Source organism: Gobio gobio (assembly GCF_949357685.1).
Source record: "Gobio gobio genome assembly, chromosome: 2".
In the NCBI taxonomy this organism is placed as follows: domain Eukaryota; kingdom Metazoa; phylum Chordata; class Actinopteri; order Cypriniformes; family Gobionidae; genus Gobio; species Gobio gobio.
Genome location: NC_137098.1, coordinates 50,234,861 through 50,257,146, shown reverse-complemented (window position 1 = coordinate 50,257,146; position 22,286 = coordinate 50,234,861). Strand labels below are relative to the sequence as shown.

General features: G+C 36.6%; 1 protein-coding gene across 1 annotated transcript in view; it reads right to left on the bottom strand.

Annotated features, from left to right (window-relative positions):
• Positions 1 to 22,286, bottom strand: part of pde3b (phosphodiesterase 3B) — a 54,716-nt gene that overhangs the window by 9,703 nt on the left and 22,727 nt on the right. The window contains exons 2-4 of the mRNA XM_079844079.1: positions 3,757 to 3,807; positions 1,535 to 1,783; positions 231 to 367 (exon numbers count right to left, since the gene is read on the bottom strand). Coding sequence (XP_079700205.1) covers positions 231 to 367; positions 1,535 to 1,783; positions 3,757 to 3,807 — 437 coding nt within the window. The remainder of the gene's footprint in view (positions 1 to 230; positions 368 to 1,534; positions 1,784 to 3,756; positions 3,808 to 22,286) is intronic.

Genomic DNA, 22,286 nt, shown 5'->3' with positions numbered 1-22,286 from the left:
CAAATTTCTTTTTAACACTGCCACCTTGAGGACAAGCAATACAATTACAGAAAGCACATAGTCCTTATAAAATCTTAAAAATGTTGCCTTATAAAAACATTTCATGATATTATAAAATCACATTTGGTGACGACTACCAATCCACAGACACAAATGCAATTGTGTTCCTGTCCTCATCCACCCTAGAGGAGTACAGAGAGTGAACTAAGAGTGTAGTCGTGAGGCCTGACCTGCTGAGCTCAGAGTGAGATCTCTTTCCATTGGTGCGTTCCCAGCGTGAGGAGGCAGACTCCAGTGGGGGCAGAGAAGAAGAGGCTGAACTGCGCCTCAGCTGAGGGGTAGGGAGACTGTTCCTGCTGCTCAGACCCTGAAAGTACACAGTCGTTTAGTAAGTACTCAAAAAGCAGACATGACTTACAGAACTACACCTGTTAGAGAGAAAATCCCTTTTGGAGCTACCTAGGGCACAACTGTGCTCAAGAGCACAGCGGTAATGGCTCATGGATTACTACTTGTAGGGATCGAACCAGCAACCATCCTAATGTCACATGGTATTGTGCACTTAGCCCAAGTTGAGGCGATATTTCAAAAGACTCTTTATTATTACTGTGAAATATTACTACAATTTTAACAATATAATATAAAAATGTGTATATAAATATAACTCAAAAAGTCAAAAGTAACTCGTTCCTGTGATGGCAAAGCTGAATTTCAGCCATTACCCCAGTCTTCAGTGTCACATGATCCTTCAGAAATAAACAACAAAAATGAAAAAATAAAAATGTTTTTTTTAGAACCCGTGATACATTTTTTTTAGGATTCTTTGCAGAAAAGAAAGTTAAAAAGGAACAGCATTTATTTGAAATAGAAATCCTTTGTAAATATGTGACTTCTGACTAATTTTCATTGACCGTCCTTAAAAAATAAAATAAAATAATAATAATAACGGTAATGTACAGTATATCTGATCCATATCGGTTTTCAGCTGATATTAAAGATTTCAGTCTATACTAGATATAAAATGGCCGATATTCGTAATATAATTGTGCATACAATGAACATCCATTTATCATATAGGACAATGCTGTGATGCCTAAAAGTATTTAAAACAACTGATTTTACTTTTGAGTATTTAAATTGGAATTTATTTTGGCCAAAAAAAGTACAGAATTTTATTACTGGTATAGACTTGTCACTTATTGGCCAAAACATGTGTATAATTATTAGCCATAATTTCAGTGCATAGAAAAATGCAATTATACAATTATAAAAATCATTATAATTAGGGGCCAAGCACCAAATGTGCACAGGAACCTATTGTTAGTGTTCGTATTTATTAATTATAATCATTGTATGTTTATATCTAAATATATAACAATTGGACCTTGAGTAGCTTCAATGTAGTAGCTAAATTCTGTTACCGTCTTCTTTTCCAAAAGTGTAGCTTGACATTAACTACTTCAAATTAGGAGTAACTTGTAGCTTGGCAAGAGAGAGTTTCAAAGTCTCTTCCCCAACACTGCTGCTCACCTACCTTCAGTGGCTTTCTCTCTCCTCTCTCTGAGGGGTCTTCTATCTCAGCACAGGGGTAGAAGCCGGGGAAGGGTGTGAAGGGGTTGACCCGTGGGCGGCAGGACCCGGAGAAAGCTCCCATGAGGCTGCTGATGCTGCGCAGTGAGGAGAGGACGTGGGGTGAGAGAGAATGGTCCACCAGCAGGTCTGAGACCAGGTTCCTGGCCTCGTTTATCACAGATAGATCCACACCATTCCCACTCACTGCACCCTAAGCACACACAGAACACATATTACAACATCCATAGAATGCAAAATGAGGCAGCAATTTACCTTACACTTATCTGTTTATGGGACTTATACTGCCTCCTTGTGGCCATTTATAGGTACAGCGGGATTTCAAACATTGACATTTGCGTTTGGCAAAGTTTTTTCCATAAACCACCTTACATTGCATTCAGGCTGCACATTTGATCAATTCATGCGTTCCCTGGGAATCAAACCCATGACTCTGGCATTGCTAGCAGCACCATGCTTTACTGTTTAAACAACAGGAACGCCATCCCACTGCTCCAGACTTGCGCCAGTAATAACTGTAGCAAAATATGACTCATTCCCGGAGCCATCCATTTGATAAATCTAGCCAAGTAGCAGAGACAGTTTTTGATGATATCCACTCAGCGGAGAAAAGGAACCGTTCATAATGATATTACAGGAAGAACTCTGGGTGTATCTATAAACTCAGCTAGTTTTAATCCATCTTCAGCCTTGAGCGCACATGCTGAGCTCATTTTATTGATTGTATTTAATTCAGACCTACATAATTTTTTTTTAAGGGGTGGGGGGGTGGTTCTGATGAAAGTAATAAAGTAAAGTGGCAGCACTGCTGCGACCTGCGTGTGTGTGCGTGCTCACACGTGTGTGGTAAAAGTGCACAGCGAGCACTTCCTCCAGGCTTTGACGTCATTTGGCAAGCTTTATGTGAGCCAGGATGAGGGTTATCCACTCGCAGGTCAGCCGCAGTAATGAGCGGCGGGCAGATGGAGGGGCTACAGGCCTCAGCATGCTAACAGGCTGTTCTCAGATGGACGATATAAGGGTCTTTCAGACAAAAAGAGAGGGAGAGGAGATGCTGGTCTGTAGGTGACTGACTACACAGATTATACTCTTATTCCTGACTTTACATCAGTGTTATTGAAGTATCAATGATGAGATACTATTTTAGTTTTAATTAATATTTTGAATTAGATTTTATGATTATATTTTCAGTTTTCATTGTAATTTCAATTAAAGTTGTAGTAATTTTGTAGAACTTTTAGGGTTTTTTTAAGTAGCCTATGTATATGTATTTTTTATTTTAGTTTAATTTTTTTTTAGTTCAAGTTAATCTGAATTGCCTGGCAACTATATGAAATTAAATATATATATATATATATATATATATATATATATATATATATATATATATATATATATATATATATATATATATATATATATATATATATATATATATATATATATATATATATATAGTTTTTTTTATGGTTTTGTTTTGGTTGCTTAATATAATTAATTATAATAATTACCCTGCTGTAAATAAAGCATCATAAAATAAAACGTGTACACAAATAATAATTTAATAATGTAATATACAAATAAAATCTAACACAATATATGGTAACACTTTACAATAAGGTTTCATTAGTTAACATTATTAGCTACTTTAGTTAACCTGAACTAATAATGAACTGCTCTTCTACAGCACTTATAAATCTTAGTTAATGTTAGTTTCAACATTTACTAACACATAATTAAAATCAACTGGTGTATTTGTTAACATTAGTTAATGCACTGTGAACTACATGAACAAACAATGAAAAGCTGGATTTTCATTTACTAACATTGATGAAGATTAATAAATACTAACACATGTATTGCTCATTGTTAGTTCATGTTAGCTAATACATTAAATAATGTTAACAAATGAGATGAGGTGTATAATGACATGGTTATTAAAACATAAAGGTGGTTTATGAGAACAAACCAAATAGCTTTTTTATTCAAAAAAGCAGAAGGTTTTGTTTACAGTTTGTACAGTATAACCATTATTGTTATGAAGAGTCCATGTAAACCACATATGCCAAGTTTGTGTGTGTGTGTGTGTGTGTGTGTGTGTGTGTGTGTGTGTGTGTGCTGAGAAACACAAAGATTAGTTAAAAGCTAAACATGAGCTGTACTGACCTGATATTGCGGCTTGTACCATTGTTTCAGGTCCCAGTCCCAAAGGATCATCTAAAAGGACAAAAAACAAAGGCTCTTTAAAAGTACATTTCATTCACGACTGCCACCCTGCACAAAACCTATGGAAAGTTAAGACAAAGAAGCAGCTAAATAAGTTATTTTTATATTGCTGAAGTGCCTATAAGCATTTAAAAATAAACACTTTTCTAAGTATTGGTTTGTACAACCGTTTGATGTGGGAGTGAAAATTGTCAACACCTGAGCAACCTTTTTTTTGTGAGCTGAAAGCTGCTAAACGAAAACCTTTCTGGCGCTTGCAAAAAAAAAGAGAAAACCACTCTAACCACAATGAGACGTCAACAATAGCGCTCACAGATCTTATCTAGCCAAACTACGTCATTTGACTGCATTTCCACGTTATCTGTCTCACAGGCACAGAGGAAAGTCACCCAACAGAAGTCAAGTCCCACAACACTATCACCGAGATAGGTCACAGACTCTGTCTGTTTCTGCTATCATGAAGTAGCAAAGCAACTTTTACAGTTACAGTTGTCTAAATGTCATAACAAAATATACTTGTATGATCTGTAGACTAAAACTCATTCTATGAAAATTGAACTAATCCATTACATACCAAATTAAAAGGCCCAAACTTCAAAGCAACCATAGACACAATCATTTTCAGAAGCTACAATACAAAGGAAAACCAAACAAAACACACATTTCATAGACCTTACTAAATAGATATTTGATCAAATGTGATTTCATTATGCATTCAGCTAAATGTAACTTCTTTATTTTATCAAGGCTAGGTAACAAATAATAAAGGATTAAATTATTTTTCAATATTGATATTTAGGTTAAAATGTATATGAATGTATATATTTTAGTTACTACTAGCACGTTTAAAATACCTTTTTGGCCACTTTTTATGAGAATCACCTTATAGCTTTTATTTGCAGTTCACTTCTATAGGCCGGTGACAAATACGCTTTTAAAAGCGCATATTCCATGCAGTTTTATATCCTCATATTCATTTAGTATAATACATTTAATAGAATGATAAAAGTGTTGTTTAAGATTAAGGGTTTTATAATCCATTTATTTTTACATTTTCTGCACCAAGGAGTCTGTTTGGACTCCGTTTACAACAATAAAGAGAGATAAAATCCTTTCTTTTAGGGTATATGGAAAACTTTTCAGGGTACATAGGCAAAAATGTACATTTTAACAACCAGGCAAGCACAAATGAACAAGAGTTCAGCCAGTTATCAAAACAGCAGCATGTCTCACAGTCTTAAAACAATCAGTCAAGCAGAGTTCGAGGGAGTTCGAGGTCCAACAACGGCTCGTATCTGTGAGCGGTCGCCATGTTAAACTCAGAAAGTCACTGTAACTGAATGGCAGGGCAGCGTTTGACCACATGGGGGAGTACTGGTGTCGTGTGAGAGAAGAGCCTGGTCTCTCTAAAGCGGCAGACAAAGCAAAAGTCCCCTGCACCTGCGCTGGCCGTGTCATGTGTCACTTCCAGCAGCTCTGATCTTTAAAATAAGCACCAGTCTTATACACTCAAAGCTGTCCAAAAGACATGACCGCAAACTCTTACTCGTCTGACACACACGAGCCTCAGAGAGCAACAGATGGAATTGATAGAAACACTCAACTGTGAGACTGCAAAGCTCTCTGAGTCAATAAATTTAAATAAATAAAACAAATGAGTCCACATCAAAAGGCAGATGAAGACTCATTTGCGTTTAAATGACTCTTATGATGTCAACACAGTGCATGGTCTCTTGCTCTCAGATCAGATCAGATGTTTCACTGATCAGACAGAGATGATCACTGTTAGCTGTCAGCATCTGCTTAACACCATCAGACATTTAGTATGGCAAATAAGCACTGCCATGGCAACCTGACAGAGGCCAGCAAACAATAGCACAAACGTCATGGTAACTAGGATGGCGGGAGATGGATGGAGGAGAGATGTGTCAGAAAAAGCCAAGGTGTTTGACACTCTCGCACATACAGATTTTTGTGGGTCAAAAATGACCACTTAACATCAGACCGGTCAGATAAGTTTCCATCAAAACAAGCATGTGGCATAGAGCTACACACATAAGCTCAAACCCTCTGAGCGCCCCACAATGTCACAGAGTTACTTACATCAAATCTCTCGACTTTTGTTCTTTACGGTCTGTGGAGCTAGTAAACTTCAGAGACGGAACAGAGATTACCAGAACAATAAAGGTGGGGTTGGTTTCATAAAACCTGTTTCCTTGAATTTGTTACAAAATTTGGATCCCGGTCAGCTGGTATTAAGATCTGCTTGGGTGACGTGAACAGCACTAAATGCAGACGTAAATGGGCTCCAAAACTCAAGGCACATTCGTACACAGTGATTACACTACAAATGCATGCATTTTTCAACTAATTCGTCCTGATATTTTATTGTTCAAAAGTTTGAGGTCATTAAGATGTTTTGAAAAAGAGATACTGATACTTCAAAAGTTGTATCAAAAGTTACATTTACAACTATTTCAAATAAATGCTTTTTTAACCTCTTTTTTTCTATTCAATGACATCAGTATTATGGTTTTCACAAAATATTAAGCAGCATAACCATTTTCAACATTCATAATAAATAATAATAATGTATATAATAATAATGCCGTGGTGAACATATAAGAGACTTCTTCAAAAACATTCCAAACCTTTGAATAGTTGTCCCACACAGCAATGAAAGACTGGCTACACACCTGTCAATCAAGACGGCAAAACAAGTTTTTTTTTTCTACCAGGTGCATGCAGCTTTAAAAGAAAAGAACAGTTTGAAAGTTGCATACACACACACAACGTCACTAAAGTGACACAGATCATGTTCACTTAATACAGATACTCCTCTAAAAACAGACAATTCCACTTGAAACATGTTTGTTTTTTGATTAAAATGCATGTACATTTGAGAGGAACACCATGCAAATTTTCCTTCTACACTCTGACGTAGTCAGTGATGTATGTAGTCATGAAATCCCCTTGAAATCTGATCACTAGTGGTCAAAGGAGACACACTTGAAATGCATGTAACTACCAGGTGTAAACGCCTGTAAAAACTAAAAGAATATTGTCTTACCTTTAGTTTTCCTAAATATTTTGAAAGGTACAATCATTTTTTTCTTTTACAAATACAATTTATTAATCTCATGAATATTGTTGCGTCTTAGGGTTACACCATTTGACAACTTGACCAAGCCTTATTATGAATCAAGTCAAATATTAAATGTTTTTCAAAGAAGTTTGCATTTATTATTAGGTAAAATTACAGAGTAACTAGTAATTTTGTGAAAAAATATTACAATATAAATTATTTGAATATATTTTAAAATGAAATGTATTCCTGTGATGACAAAGTTGAATTATCAGCATTATTAATCCAGTCTTAAGTCACATGATCCTTCAGAAATCATTCTAATATGCTGAGTTGGTGCTCAGGAAGTATTGATCATTATTATCAATGTGAAAAAACAGTTTCATTTTTTTTTTTGTGGGATCCATGATCATTTTTTTTCAAGATTCTTTTAAGTATAGAAAGTTCAAACAGCATATTTAAAATAGAATTGTTTTGTAACAAAATGTAAAAAGCGGCAATGTTTGATTAATTTAATGCAACCTTGCAGAATAAAACCAATTCATTTCTTTAAAAAAATTTTTTTTTTAATTACTGACCCCAAACTTTTGAATGGTAGTGTATTTGTTTTTAAGGTGTTTAAAATGGCTTCCTGCACAATTTGGCAATCTTTTAATAAAGGTTTTGTTCTTTGGAATGTTACGATGGTTACACCCAATATACTTTAACAAGATTTTGTTTGTTAATTCAGAAGCTGAAAACATGTCAATCATGTAGGAGGTCACGGTCAGCATGAATTGCAACAGACAAAAAAAATCATCATTACATCACTGACCGCAGGCCAAACAACCATGCATGTTCATGTGTACAAATACACTCGCTTAATCAGACCCACGGACAAAAAGAGAGTGTACTGTTTTTGTTTTTAGGACAGATGCATTGTGGGAAATATGTGTCATATAGTATTTGCATTACAACAGACTGAAATAGTTCACTCAGAGTAGACTCTAGTCTGCAGACATTCGCCTACATAAGGTTAAAGTGATCATAATTTTTACGTAAACCCAAAGCTGACAAATGATGTGGGATCTGTGCTGACAATGAGACTAAAATGAGCCATCAACAAAACTACTACATTGTCATAATGGGAGCATCAAAGTGATGAAGTGTGAGACAGAGAGTATAAGCGCATTGTGTGTTTGTGTTGAGAGAATCTCAGTTGAGTGGCTAAATAACAGCACACCATCCGAAAGCAAGAGGCCAACCAGGGCTGGCCAAACAAAAACAGCATCATAAAAGCCACAGAGCCATGCAGTCAAGAGCTTCATCAACACACAACAGACCAGCCAGTGAACCAGAACAACAAACCAACCACTGATGAACACGCAACACCTTACATGCAGAGAGACAGAGTGGGAAAACACCTGTCTGTACGTCATGATTTTATGAAAATGAGAAACCTGTTTTAATTGATTAAAATACAGAAAACGGTTTATTGACGTTTGTTATAAGGAAATACTGTATGATCCGAGATCCAGAACAATGAAGCTACAGCCTGATAGACAACACATGACATGACAAGCATGTAATTACTGTGAGTTATTGATATCATGTTTGGCTGGTTTTGAAAGCTTTTTCCCGTAACATATTACAATAAGCTTCTATATGTTAATATTAGGTAATGCAATAGTGCAACATGATCTAACAATGAACTATATTTCTGCAGTATGTATTCATCTTAAATGGTAACGTTGACACACAAATACATTGTTAATATTTTAAGTTGTATCAAAGTGTATTAGATTTAGTTGTATTAGTACTATGACCTAACATGATAAACATTAACAACAAACAATAGTATATTTACTGTATATATTTACATGAACATAAAATGTTAATACTTTTATTCAGCAAGGATGCATTCAATTGATCAAAAGTGATAGTATAGATTTCAAAAAAAAAAAAATTCTATTCTATTCATCAAATAATTCTCAAAATAGCATTGTTTCCACAAAATTGTTAAGCAGCAAAACTGTTAACAACTTTGATAATAATAAATGTTTCTTCAGCAAATCAGCATATTAGAATGATTTCTGAAGGATCATGTGACACTGGAGACTAGAGTAATGATACTGAAAATTCAGCTTTGCCGTCACAAGAATAAATTACATTTTTAAATATATTAAAATAGAAATTAGTTATTTTAAATTGTAATAATATTTCACAATATTACTGATTTTACTGTATTTTCGATCAAATGAATACAGCCTATCAAAATACAACAAAAATAGATCACTTCTTGTTATCTTCTTAAAATCCCAGGGGGTACTGAGTAAATAATTTAGGCTATAAGGGTTCACAAAAACATCTGGAAAGCCCCACATTGGTATGTAAATGAAAGCTTCAAAAAGGAGCAATACAAATACCAGGACTAATATCTAAAACTTATGCCACTAAGAACACCATGTACAAAATGATGAGATCCTTATGTGTACAATGATGAGGGAAATGGTTTTTAGATTTAGGATAGCCCAATAATGGATGGTAGCAAGAGTGTGTGTGTAGCAGAGATGAATGTGTCCTGTGGGTGTCAGGGAGCTGACGTCAGTGCAGGCTAACGCCCCTCACGGCTCTGCTCGTCTGCAGCAGCTGTGAGTGTGGGAAAGTCTTGGCTACTCTGCAGTCAACTCCAGCCAGTCTCACAAAGACAAGGTCAATGGCCCTTTCTCAAGTCTCATCTGACCCCTAGAGACGATCACATTTCACACTGAACATTATGACTTTTCGGCTGCATTGATCTGAATTGCACATTCATGTTCTCCGGGAAAACTGTGCAATGTTCCAGCATGAAATCACATATTACGGAATCGATTTTAATCATTTTTTGAATTAGGAAATGCCACAAAAGCAAGAGCACTTCTACATAAAAAAAATGTAGAAGTGAAAAAGCATGGCAAACCATGTTAAATCAATGAATCCATTTATATGGCAACCTGAAACATTTTTTGTGCCAAACAGTATTATCTGACAGATATTTATCCCAGCATCTCCCATATCAATGCTTTGGTCCTTGAACTTGGGTACAACCCATCCTTAATGGCTCACAGTCCTGGTCATTACAGAGTTATTCTGTCTTCTGGAAAGCAGTCAGTGACTTCATGCTGAGCAGTGATTATGTCTGGCTCTCAGTCGCTGGTGTCAGGACTCTGACGGACAGGAGAGAGACTGGGGAAGAGGGTTATGTTGTCAGGAGGAGCTGGCAGGCCTGTGGAACATTCCCTTTGCGGAGGGGAATGAGGAGATACCGCGCCGTCCTGTGCTTTTCACATAGGAGCATCACTTCTCTCTAAACTACTGAGAGCGGTTACAGATACAGGACCAAACCGGTTTACAAGCTTCCAACGTTCCACTTGGCTGAAAAGATATGATGGTGATTGCTTGATTACAGTCTTCCAGGAAATGATGCAAGTCATTATAAGATGCTCTAAAACAAAGACGCTGTAAATGGGTTGATGCATCAGTTGCAGTTTTATAAATTATTAAAAGTGGTTATGGTGTGATAATGGAGAGACGTTCCAAAGGGAGGGTTTGAAAGCATTTGTCCACAATGTCGTCATGGGATGATGATTTTGATGGGTTCTCTCTCCACAGTAAAAAGACAATGGTTTTCAAAATGGTTCATTGTCATGTTTTGCAAAAATCTAAAACAGACAAGAACTCATTTGATTAAAGTCTGGAACTCAGTTAAGCTCTAAGACGAGTTCCAGATCATTGTGTGTGTTGTCTTAGTCTCAGTCTAAGCTCGCTAGCATCTGGTTTAGCCATCGCCATTTGTTTTGAAATTACCAGGGGTGGGGGGGGGGGGGGGGGGGGTTAGGTTATTCGGTGGTCAGCCAGGGTATCTGATTCGCTAGACTAGAAGGAAGGGAATCCTGTCCTGTCTAGGGATGTGCACAACTATATATTTTCAAAATCAGTCAAACCTTTAAGTTACTGTAAAAAAGGACAGTTTTTTTTTTTTTTTTTTTTAAAGGAATATCTTGCCATTTGACATGGCATATTAAAAATAACAACACTGTAATGGCAAGAAACACAAAACACAGCAGCCATCAATTCAATCTTCAGTGTCACATGATCCTTCAGAAATCATTCTAAAATGCTGATTTGGTGCTCAGGAAACATTTCTTATTATTATTAATGTTGGAAACCGTTGTGCTGCTATATATTTTGTGGAAAATGCTATATATATTTTTTCAGGATTTAATTAATAAAAAGTTTTAAAAAGCAGCATTTCTTTGAAAAATAAATAGGTTGTAACAACGTAAAAGTCTTTACTGTCACTTTTGATCAATTTAATGTTTCCTTGCTGAGTAAATGTATTACATACACATTTTCGGATGATATCAGCGGAGCAGAGCTCGGGCGAGATCATACAATCAAAGCTCCTGAAAAGCAAAATGGAAAAAGCAACATAACAGCCAAATGCAAATCGCAGGCCAGCAGCCACAGAAGTTGCTGTCGTTCCCCCCTCGCCAACTAACCAGATTCCAGTCACACCAGAGTGGGTGCTGTGAACAGGTGGGGATGCTTTGCGGGGTCATCGGGGCAGCCCTAGGGCTTGGCTGCCCTCTCTTTCGCCCTGCCTCTGCACACAGCTGGCTGACTGCACTGCACTACGTTGCCCCTCTGCTGTCTTGGCACAGCTAAGAGCAAAGAGCTCCAGAGTGACTGCTCTTTTTGTCAGGGCTGAAATGAAAATCTGCTGTCTGAAGCTTGACTCGAAGAGCAGGGAATATGTATCGGAGTGTGCGAAGGATCTCAGGCACACAAGTGAAAGCACACGAGGGAAAGAAAGCAATAGTTCATGACTGTTTGCATGCGTCGATGTGATCAAATATTCAAATAAATAAAGTACATATGAGCATGCAGGGCCATGCAAACAGACCGTCCCGGCTGCTGCTTCACGGATTCACAGCTCACCTCTCTGGGGTCACCTGCCTCCAACACAAACAGATGCTGTTGACGCAAGTCTGCTGAGCCTCAGCCGATTAGGTTCACCATGTTCCTCGGTGTCACAACACCTCCTCCATCCCAAGAACACTACCATGAAACAAAGGGGGACTCCAGGGCTGTGTTTCCCAAAGGTTTGCCTTGACTCAAGTAAGCAAGCACATGTAAGTGTGGCACCAGGAGAATGAAACCCGAGCTGGTTGGACAGTAAATCTGTGCCGAAAGTTGCGCGTTATTTGGAAGACCAGGCTCTGAACCTGCTGACGGTGTGATGTTGCGGTTTCCTCTCTCTCAAGTCACACTCCCTTCATCAAATCTGGCTCCTGGATTGGATTTTTCAGAGCTCTTCCAAAGTCCAGCATATAGAGGGGCGGTAGGTGTCGCCAGTACTGGACTTCTTTTTTTAAACTTGACCGGTGATTCTAATTAGACATGTTACAGCAAATAAAACTGACTTAACTTATCAAATAATTAGCACCAAATATATTGTGAAATATAGTTTACACCAAAGCATAAATCCTTTTTGAAAGACTGTCAGAACTTTGGTTTTACCACAAGATTGCACCATGAAGACTAAAAGCAAAGAAGAGAGTAAAATATGGCAGCTAAAATCTTAAAAGCTGAAAAGCCACGAACATAAGCGAGACTAATCTCTGTTAAAGTGTCTGTCTCTTCACTCATTCTTCAGGTTTTGGCTCTTGGTTGCATGCCAGACCGAGAGGAGCTTGCATAATAACAAACACGTTTTTGCAGGAACAACAAAAATGCCACAAGCTGAGGAAGGTCAACAATATTACGTCAATGATGAACTTTTTCCCACAATGGTATGCTTTAGGACTAAATGGCCCAACGCTATTTGGCTTTGTTCAACTTTATACTCATCAAAAAAAGAAGTCCACATTATGCAAGTCAAAAAGAAACAAAGAACCACATATCAACGTGTTTAGAATGAACAAGAACACCCATGAAGACATGGGCTCAAAACAAACCGCACAGACAGGTTATGATCTACATATACACAATTATCTGAAGAAACTGACACAAATGCCGAATTATCTCAGCATGTTTGTCATCACCACCATTATGTATACACTGTTCATTTCAAATGTTTGGGGTCAGTAATACTTTTTAAGGTTTTAGGAAATGTTAGGTTAAGGGAAGAAGTCTTCTATGTTCACAAAGACTGCATTTTTTTAATCAAAAATACAGCAAAACCAGTAGCAATTTCTTCATTACTCCAGTCTTCATTGTCACTTGACCCTTCAGAAAACATTCTAATATGCTGATTTGTTTCTCAAGAAACATTTCTACTTTTTGTGGAAATTATATATATTTTTTAGGATTCTTTGATGAAGAGAAAGTTCAAAAGAACAGCATTTAATTTCAAATAATTAGTTCATCTTTACTGTCACTTTAATCAAATGAATGCATCCTTGCTGAAGTATTAATTTCTTTAAAAAAATAAAAAAAAACTAACTGACCCCAAACTTTTGAAGGGTAGTACGCAGCATATATTATTTAGTTTTTGCTAAAAAAGTATTGAAAGAAGCATAAATAAAATAAACAAATGCATTCAGAATTAAAGTAAAACACACATTGGCTAGACAAATATAGAGACTTGTTTATTATTTTCAGCCAGTTATAACAGGCTCAGAGACAAATCACGTCATAACATTACCTTGGTGATATTTAAATCAGCGGAATTTGACAACCATATTCAAAACGCTATAAAAACCACAAAAATGTTTGCAAGGCAAAAAAAAAAAACCCTAAAAAAACATGTAGGCCTACATGACAATCCAATTTCATCAGCTGGTCTTTAAGTCACTGGCCCTGGGCCATCAGGCCATCCTTATTGATCCCTGAATAAACAAATAACCTTCACAAAAAGTTGAAGCAGGGTTTGTTAAAGTCAGTTTTGAAAGCTTATCCAATCTAGTCTTGTTCCAGAGCGAGCACATAGAGTTCTAGCAGGAGTGTGTGACATATTGACTGACTCTCTCAAACTCAAGCTGATAGGACAGTGTGAAAACTCGAGAGCATGAAAGGTGAAGCAGCCTCATTCGACCAATTCAAACTCCTCCCCTGGCTTTATTATTGTCTTCTGAAGCCTTTCATTTAAAAAACAGAGGTTAAAATAGAAGCTGCCAGGATCAAGAGGTATACAATATTTCTAAGCCACATGAAAAAAACATTAGCATTTTCGTTTTATCATAAAATCTCTTATTTTCATTTTATTGCACCCAATATATTTAGCAGCTTAGGGCTAGCATATTGTGTCCGTATGGCAACATTAATGCAAGCCATCAGCGTACTTTTGAGATTAGATTCTGCGAGGGTAGTTTGATCCAAAGTTAAAGCACAGCACTCAATAAATCACACACCCATTAATAGTTTCAGGCAGGTGGCATTTCATGTGGGTTCAGCTTCATCTGCGCCCAGCTGTTCAACCCAGCACAAATAGGTCTAAATGACTGTGGAACACACTGGCTATGTGCCCTACCATCATGAACACCCTCAACACTCCCTCTCAATGACAAGCCTCTTGAGCTCAGCCTTCATTTGTCTGTCCACCAGTTTACGGTTTATCTACTTCTAGCAGACGGTATCAAAAAACAAACTGTTATGTGCTGATGCACAAAGTTTTGAAATATTCGGTAACAATTACATTTTCAATGTCCTTGTTACACATTACATGTACTTACTATTGTAATAACAGTAAATGATGAATAATTTACATGCAATAACCTTAACCCTATAAAGTATATGTTGCTAATTAATATTACTCAGTATTTAAATATATGATTACACTGTAAAAAGGACACCTTAAAATAAAAGTGTAACCAAATATTCTTTCACAAATTATTTCTGGCATTTTGAAGTAGTCTGGATGTTAAATCAACACTACTGCTGAATTATTTCTGTATTTTGGACTTAAAAAATATTTCAATACTTTGTGCATCTTTATTCGGTTACAGTTTCTTTTAAGGTGTCATTGTTAGAGTGTAATTATATATTTAAGTTTTGAATAATATTAATTAACTTTACTATAGGGTTTGGTTTTAGGGTTAGTTGCATGTAATTATGCAATATGTCGACTAAACTTCATGTCACCTAGATGTTAATGAACGTTTTCAGCTAATTTTCATGCAAAGCTGAAATAAATAAATTGACAAAATGAAATTAATTAAACAAACAAACAAACAAATAAATAAATAAAAGGGCAAAATGAATAAATAAATCGATAAATAAAAAAACTAATAAATGAATGATAATAACAATAACAATAAGGATTAAAAACGGTATCAAAAAACAAATTGTTTTGTGGTATTGCACCAAGTATTGAAATATTCTTCAACAAAACTTTGTTAGTCTGACGTTGCCTGGATGTTAATCTACACTACTGCTGATGTCATAGCTGCTGAAAGGTTTCAGCGCATTTTCATGTGAAGCCGATGTGCAAAACTGAGAACAGTATTTCTACTGTTCAGAAATGTTACAAAGCATAATCTAAGATTGACTCTAAAGTAGCCTTTGACTTCCCTGTTGTCACCAAGAAGAGCTAGTCATATATTTTATGCAAGTGACTTTGAAAGCAGAGGGCAATAAATAATGTTTCCTGACAGACAGACGTTTATGCAGTAATTGCCTTGTAAATGAAGGCTGAACGAACACAGGCCACTGTTCCTTATAGCTTGATGGAACAGAAGACACAAACACACACAAACACAACGGTGTGTCAACGACAGCCTCGCGCAAAATTGATCCCTCAGAGTTTCTCCAGAACTCCAGTGTTAACATTACACCCCATAACGTCTCCAAAATATCAACATACTGGATACAGCACGTCAGACCCTGGAATTCTTCGCTCCGTTGAGCACGGCTCATGCCAGACTGATTTGTGTCAAGTAAGGCCAAACACACAAACAACGCTGGCAGAGAGGCGTCCTCTCATGCGGAGGGGAAAGAGAGTCGGAGCACAACAGGAAGACTCTACCTGATATGGCCATGGCTGCCAGATAGGCCCGGGCTGGAGGCCTTGTAAGGGAACATCTGGCTTTATCTTGGAATCAGTGCGGACAGACCTCTCACATAAACACAGGGGCTCTGGAGCGCTGCAGATCTCTAGTCACTAACAAGCCTGTGAACGGCGCCGAGCTGCCATCTATTAGAGAACCCAGAGAAATCACCTGCTGACAAGTGAATCATTTACAAACAAGTGGACGCTCAGGGCCACAGGCTTCTTAACTGCTTATCAAAGCGATTGTATAAGTATGGCTTCTTCCTGCTTAACCATTTAATACACATCAATTATATCTAACGAATGAACTGTAAATCAGGGGTCTCAAACTCATGACCTGGTGGACCACTAACCAGTTGGTACGTCAAACTGAGTGTTAACAAATGACAGCCATGTATTTTTTGGTAACTTTTTTTTTTACGGTGTCCTTGTTACATATGTTACATGTACTTACCATAGTAATTAAAATACACCTTAAAATAAAGTGTAACCTATTTTTTATAATTGTATGTGAAAATACAAACAAACCAAGCAGTAAATAAATGAATGTTTATTACATAATGCATTATAAATATTATAAATTATAAAATATATTAATAATTGAAATTAGCAAATGATAAATATATTTAATATTTAGGTATTATTATAAGGTGTTAGATAAATAAATTTGGTATTAAATAATTAGAAAATAATAAAACAAATTAATTTAAAAATAAATCTCCACTTTTTACAATTCTTACTTTCTAGATCAAACCGGAAGCAGTTCCATTAGGAGATCAGAATGTAACTTTGATGTTACTGTCAGAAGAAATATAAAAGCACATGGCAATCATTTCACACACATGGTATATGCAAGTAATATTATTTCATTTGGGAAGCAAAATAAAGTAGTTGGACTAGCTGTGCAGTATATTAAATATAGAAACAGGCCTTCCAATGTAGACGGCACTGTTGATTATGTTGGGAGAGATCTAGTTGACAGACGGGCGTCGTCAAACTTTTTTGTTGTCCTAGGGTACAGTTTATATTTGTATTTAAGGCATGTAGAAAAATATATAGCCTACTGTAGTTCAAGCTACTGTTTAATCAACCTTTAGGAGAACTGAGGTATTCTTTGAAAACAGTGTGTGTTAGACTTGCATATGTGAATTAATATATTTGTTTTTTACTTATTACAAACCAATAGATAAACTGAAATTATTTTCTATAGAAAAACAGCAGCATCCATTAACATTACTTTAAGATACTAAACCTAAGTCACTGTTCACCATTAAACACACAGCTAAGTACGTGAAGGCAAGACATTACAGGCAAAACAAAATAAAAAAATTCCCGGCACTAGAACATTTTGAGATTTTGAACTATTTGACTTTTAATAACATGTTTTTCAGACTAGTGGGAAGAAAACATCCAAAATACACTTTTAAAGTGTTTGTTTAAAATATCATTAAAGGGATAGTTATCCCAAAAATGAATTTCTGTCATTAATTACCCATCCTCATGTTGTTACAAACCCGTAAGTCTTTCGTTCATCTTCAGAACACAAATTAAGATCTTTTTGATGCAAATCCAGCTCCTGCGTCAGCACCCTACGCATGCGCCGTGGTGCTCACATGTACAGCATTGGCCAATAATGAGCCGGCGTTCTGACGTACAACCCGGAAGCGCTGCATTGTGTTTACTACGTGAACCACGTAGGAGACTTACACAGAAGAGGAAAAATTGTTGAATAAAATCGTTATTTTTGTGTGTGTGTGCTTTTTTTTTTCTGCACAAAAAGTATTCTCGTTGGTTCATAACATTAAAGGGTTAGTTCACCCAAAAATTAAAATTCTGTCATTAATTACTTACCCTCATGTCGTTCGACATCCGTAAGACCTTTGTTCATCTTCGGAACACAAAGGAAGATATTTTAGTTGAAATCCGATCGCTCAGAAAGGCCTCCATTGGCACAATGCACGGTTCACTCTCAAGACCCATAAAAGGTACTAAAGACATCGTTACAAAGTCCATCTCACTACAGTGGTTCTACAATAACTTTATAAAGCGACAAGAATAGTTTTTGTGCGCAAAAAAACCCCTAAATAACGACTTCTATAGTGATGACCGATTTCAAAATAATGCATCATGAAGCTTCAAAGTGTTATGAATCAGCGAGTCGAATCATGATTCGGATCGCGTGTCAAACCGCCAAACTGCTGAAATCAAGTGACTTTGGCGATTCAAACCGCTGAATCGACTCACTGATTCATAACGCTTCGAAGCTTTGTTTTGAAATCGGTCATTATGATACAAGTCGTTATTTAGGGTTTTTTTGTGCACAAAAACTTTTCTCGTCACTTTATAAAGTTATTGTAGAACCACTGTAATGAGATGGACTTTGTAACGACGTCTTTAGTACCTTTTATGGGTCTTGAGAGTGTAAAGTGCATTGTGCCAATGGAGGCCTTTCTGAGCGATCGGATTTCAACTAAAATATCTTCATTTGTGTTCCGAAGATGAACGGAGGTCTTACGGGTGTCGAACGACATGAGGGTAAGTAATTAATGACAGAATTTTCATTTTTGGGTGAACTAACCCTTTAAGGCCTGTTCACACCAGGAAGGTTTTCGCGCGCGTTTAACACCTCGTGACTAAACAAAGGGCGCCAATGTGAGTGTGCACACCGACGCGCAAAACGGCAGGCATAAAAGTGTCATTTAAAAAAAAAAAACGCCTCGGGTTTGTTTTTTTATTTTGACGCGACGCGTTAAAAAGAGGCCGACCAATGAGATCAGCGCTTTTGTTCACGTGCCTGGAGCTGCTGAAGTGACAGTAAAACACAACTTGGTGGCGCTCAAGCACAAAACGGTCTTGCCGAGCACACATTGATACGACGAAGAAGTAGTAAGTAGACAAAGAAGAAGATGAGCTGCTAATGCTGCTTGCCAGTTAGCAAAAAGTGTGTGAATGGTTTTGGCCATAGACATAATATATCTATGGTTTTGGCAAGCACGTAAATACTGTCTCTCTTCTTCTTCTGTGTGACAAGCGAGTGTCAGAAGCGTAAAGTGCCGCAGCACCACCTTGTGTACCGGGAGAGCTATCTACTGAATGTGCACGTTTACTCGGCGCATCGCCAGTGAAAAATCTCTTGGGTGTGAACACTCAAGACGCGCCGAAAAACGTCACGAAAAACGCTGGCGATAAGCGTGCGCGATATTCGTCCCGGTGTGTACAGGCCTTTAAGGTTGAACCACTGTAGTCACATGGACTACTTTAACTATGTCTTTACTACCTTTCTGGGCCTTGAAAGTGGTAATAACGTCTATGTGGGGTCATAAAGCTCTCGGATTTCAACAAAAATATCTTCATTTGTGTTCCGAAGATGAACAAAGGTCTTACGGGTTTGGAAAGGCATGAGGGTGAGCAATTAATGACAGAAATTATCTTTTTTTTGGGTGAACAAACCCTTTAAATGGCCATTTTCTCCAAATGAGTATTTTTCTCATGCACTGAGCCAGACTTCAGTAGCACTTATATAAACCAAACTTAACAGTTTGGTATCATTTTATACAACATTTTATTCCTAAAAACATATTAAAAATGTTTTTTTTTAATACAGCATCTTCTGATTTATTGATAAAAGAGATATTCAAAATCCCCTCTGAAAAAACCAACGTCAACAAAATGAAACAAGAATTTTGAACCAAGCTTTATCCAAATGTTCAGATTTCTGATCAGCAAATGCATGCAAATTAGTGCATTTTTAATTAGATAATGTCAGCGATAAAGCTAAGGATGTCAGATTAACGTGATAGGCAATATTAAATAATATCAGATATATGGCAATGATTAAGTTATATTTAGCAATATAAACAACAAAGAAATGATAGTAAATAGAGATTCAAAACAAAGCTATACAGCGCTACAAACACAAGCCACACAGCAGCGAGGTAGACAGGCGGTGTTAAGCATTGAACACACAGGGGCTTGTTATAAAAAAAAATAATTTAAAAGCAGCGGGCAGCAAGGAAAAGCTCTGAAAGTTGAGAGGGGATCAGGGCAGGAAAGGTCAGCCATCTAGTGTGCGGCCGTAGTATGAGATGCCTGCCGTTGTTTCACTGAGGGATTTGCAAACAGGACTTCCTGACACAGTCTGAACAAGAAAGTACAACGAAATAAAACTATAAGCCGTACTAACATGCTACCCTTCCTCAAACTCACTGGCATAGCCGTTTTATCATGATCTCACACCTGACAAGCTGTGTACTTGGTCTGCTGTCAATCAACACAATCCAAAGTATTCTGGCCAAAACACTTTAGAATAATAAAAGATCAGACACTGATTTTTTTTTTATGCTTTCGAAATGCCTGAAAAATGCCTACTTGTCGCCAAATGTGAGTGTAATGATTTGTTTTACGAGAAACATAAAATGGTCCTTGGTGATAGGAGTGTTGTTCTGGATCAAGAGCCCAAATCATGACAGGAGAGTGTGAAAGGGTGAGTGTGCGTATGGTGTAGGAACACTGTGTATGTCTGTGCGTATGTGAGAAACAAGGCCTGGAGAAATCACAAACCAAAGACCTCTTCCACCCTCTGATGTCCAACATCAGTTGATCAGCTTTACTCAAAGGTCAAAAGACACAGAGCTTATTGAAAGATGTCAAAAAAAATTGTCTTACAATGGTATTATTCATCACAAAAAAAGTAATAAAAAGTAAATCAAAGTCAGAATGGTGTAACCAACAAATGGCTGAAAGCCATTTTTGTTATTGTGACAAAAGGGCTCAGTAAGACTTTTTTTTAAAGAAATTAATACTTTTAGTCAGCTAGGGTGTATTCAATTTATCAAAAATGACCGCAAACACATTTATGTTACAAAAGATCAAATAAATGCTCTCCTATTGAGCTTTCTATTCATCAAAAAATCCTGAAAAGGTGTGTCATGGTTTCCAAATATATATATATATTAAAGCTGCAGTCCGTAACTTTTTTGAGTTAAAAATTATCCAAAATACATTTTTGAACAAGTACATAACCAGCCAGTGTTCAATACTATCTGCTTACCTTAGCTCGATTTACAAAGGTAAGCTTGTAATAATGTTTTTAATTCCAGTGGTACTGGTGGATTTCCGCGGGAAATTCAAGCATATCTTTGCCATTACGTCACATCTGTACACATAAAGAAGGTGCGTGTGTGGATGTTGGAGGTGGAGATTTATAGCCTTTTCTCACAGCACTTGATATAATTAAACGTATCAATTTGATGGCGGATCCAGAAAGGTTCAAAAGACAATCACTAGTGACAACTGGAGATTCACCCGTTGTAAAATGCAAAAGACTTTGGACTTTCGAGGTGCGTCTCAATCAGCTCCCTAGTTCAATAGTCAGGGCCCTGATCAGGACATTAGTCAATGGGTTGATTCCTGATCAGTGCCCTGACTACTGAGCTAGGGAGCTGATTGATACACACCCTCGGAGTGGCTACAGAAAAAAAAGAGACTTCAACCGGGCCCATGTGAAAACAAGGATAAAAATGGCTTTTGAAAGGTGGACAAGTGTCAAGTGTGTACTTTGTATAATTATTATGTATATATAAATACACACTCCTTCATGTATATATTTAAGAAATATTTGCATGTAAATACTGTATATATAAATTTATATAATACAGTAATAATGATATAAATATTTTTTATTTAAAAAAAAATCTGAAATGTATACATGTGTGTGTATTTATATATGCATAATAATTATACACAGAACACACATATATTATGTAAACACAAACTTTTATTTTGGATGCGATTAATCGATTACCATGCACTAAAAATAACCTAAATAAACATCACAGTAGTCAGGCCACAATGTTGTTACCAAGAAACAATTTTACAAATACACCTGCTGTTATCCCCTGCCTTCTAGACCTCTTAAAGATCACAATTCTCCCACGATTCTGAACAGACAACTAAACAAAATAACATGTCATTTACTAGAGGTTCTGACAAAAATGCTAATTTCTGCAGTCTATTTAAAAAAATATTTAATTAATTTGAATTAATTATTCAATGACCCACTCAAAAATACTATTTTCATTACTAAATGAATCAGCTTTTTATTTTATTTTATTTTATTTTTACAAATCTTTTGAATGAATGATTTAATGACAAATACATTTTTAAACATTCATTTGTTGCCAGCCACCTACTGGTGTAACAATGTATTGATACAATCTTTATTTGAAGTGGAATAATAAACTTTTAATAATAAGAATAAGATCACATGGGTGTTTGAATCGAGATCGTAATCTTTTACAGACTAATTGTGCAGCTTCAGCTTGGGCTGCTCCCTCACTCCTCAATGATTCAGAACCTCAACCAACTTAACACTCA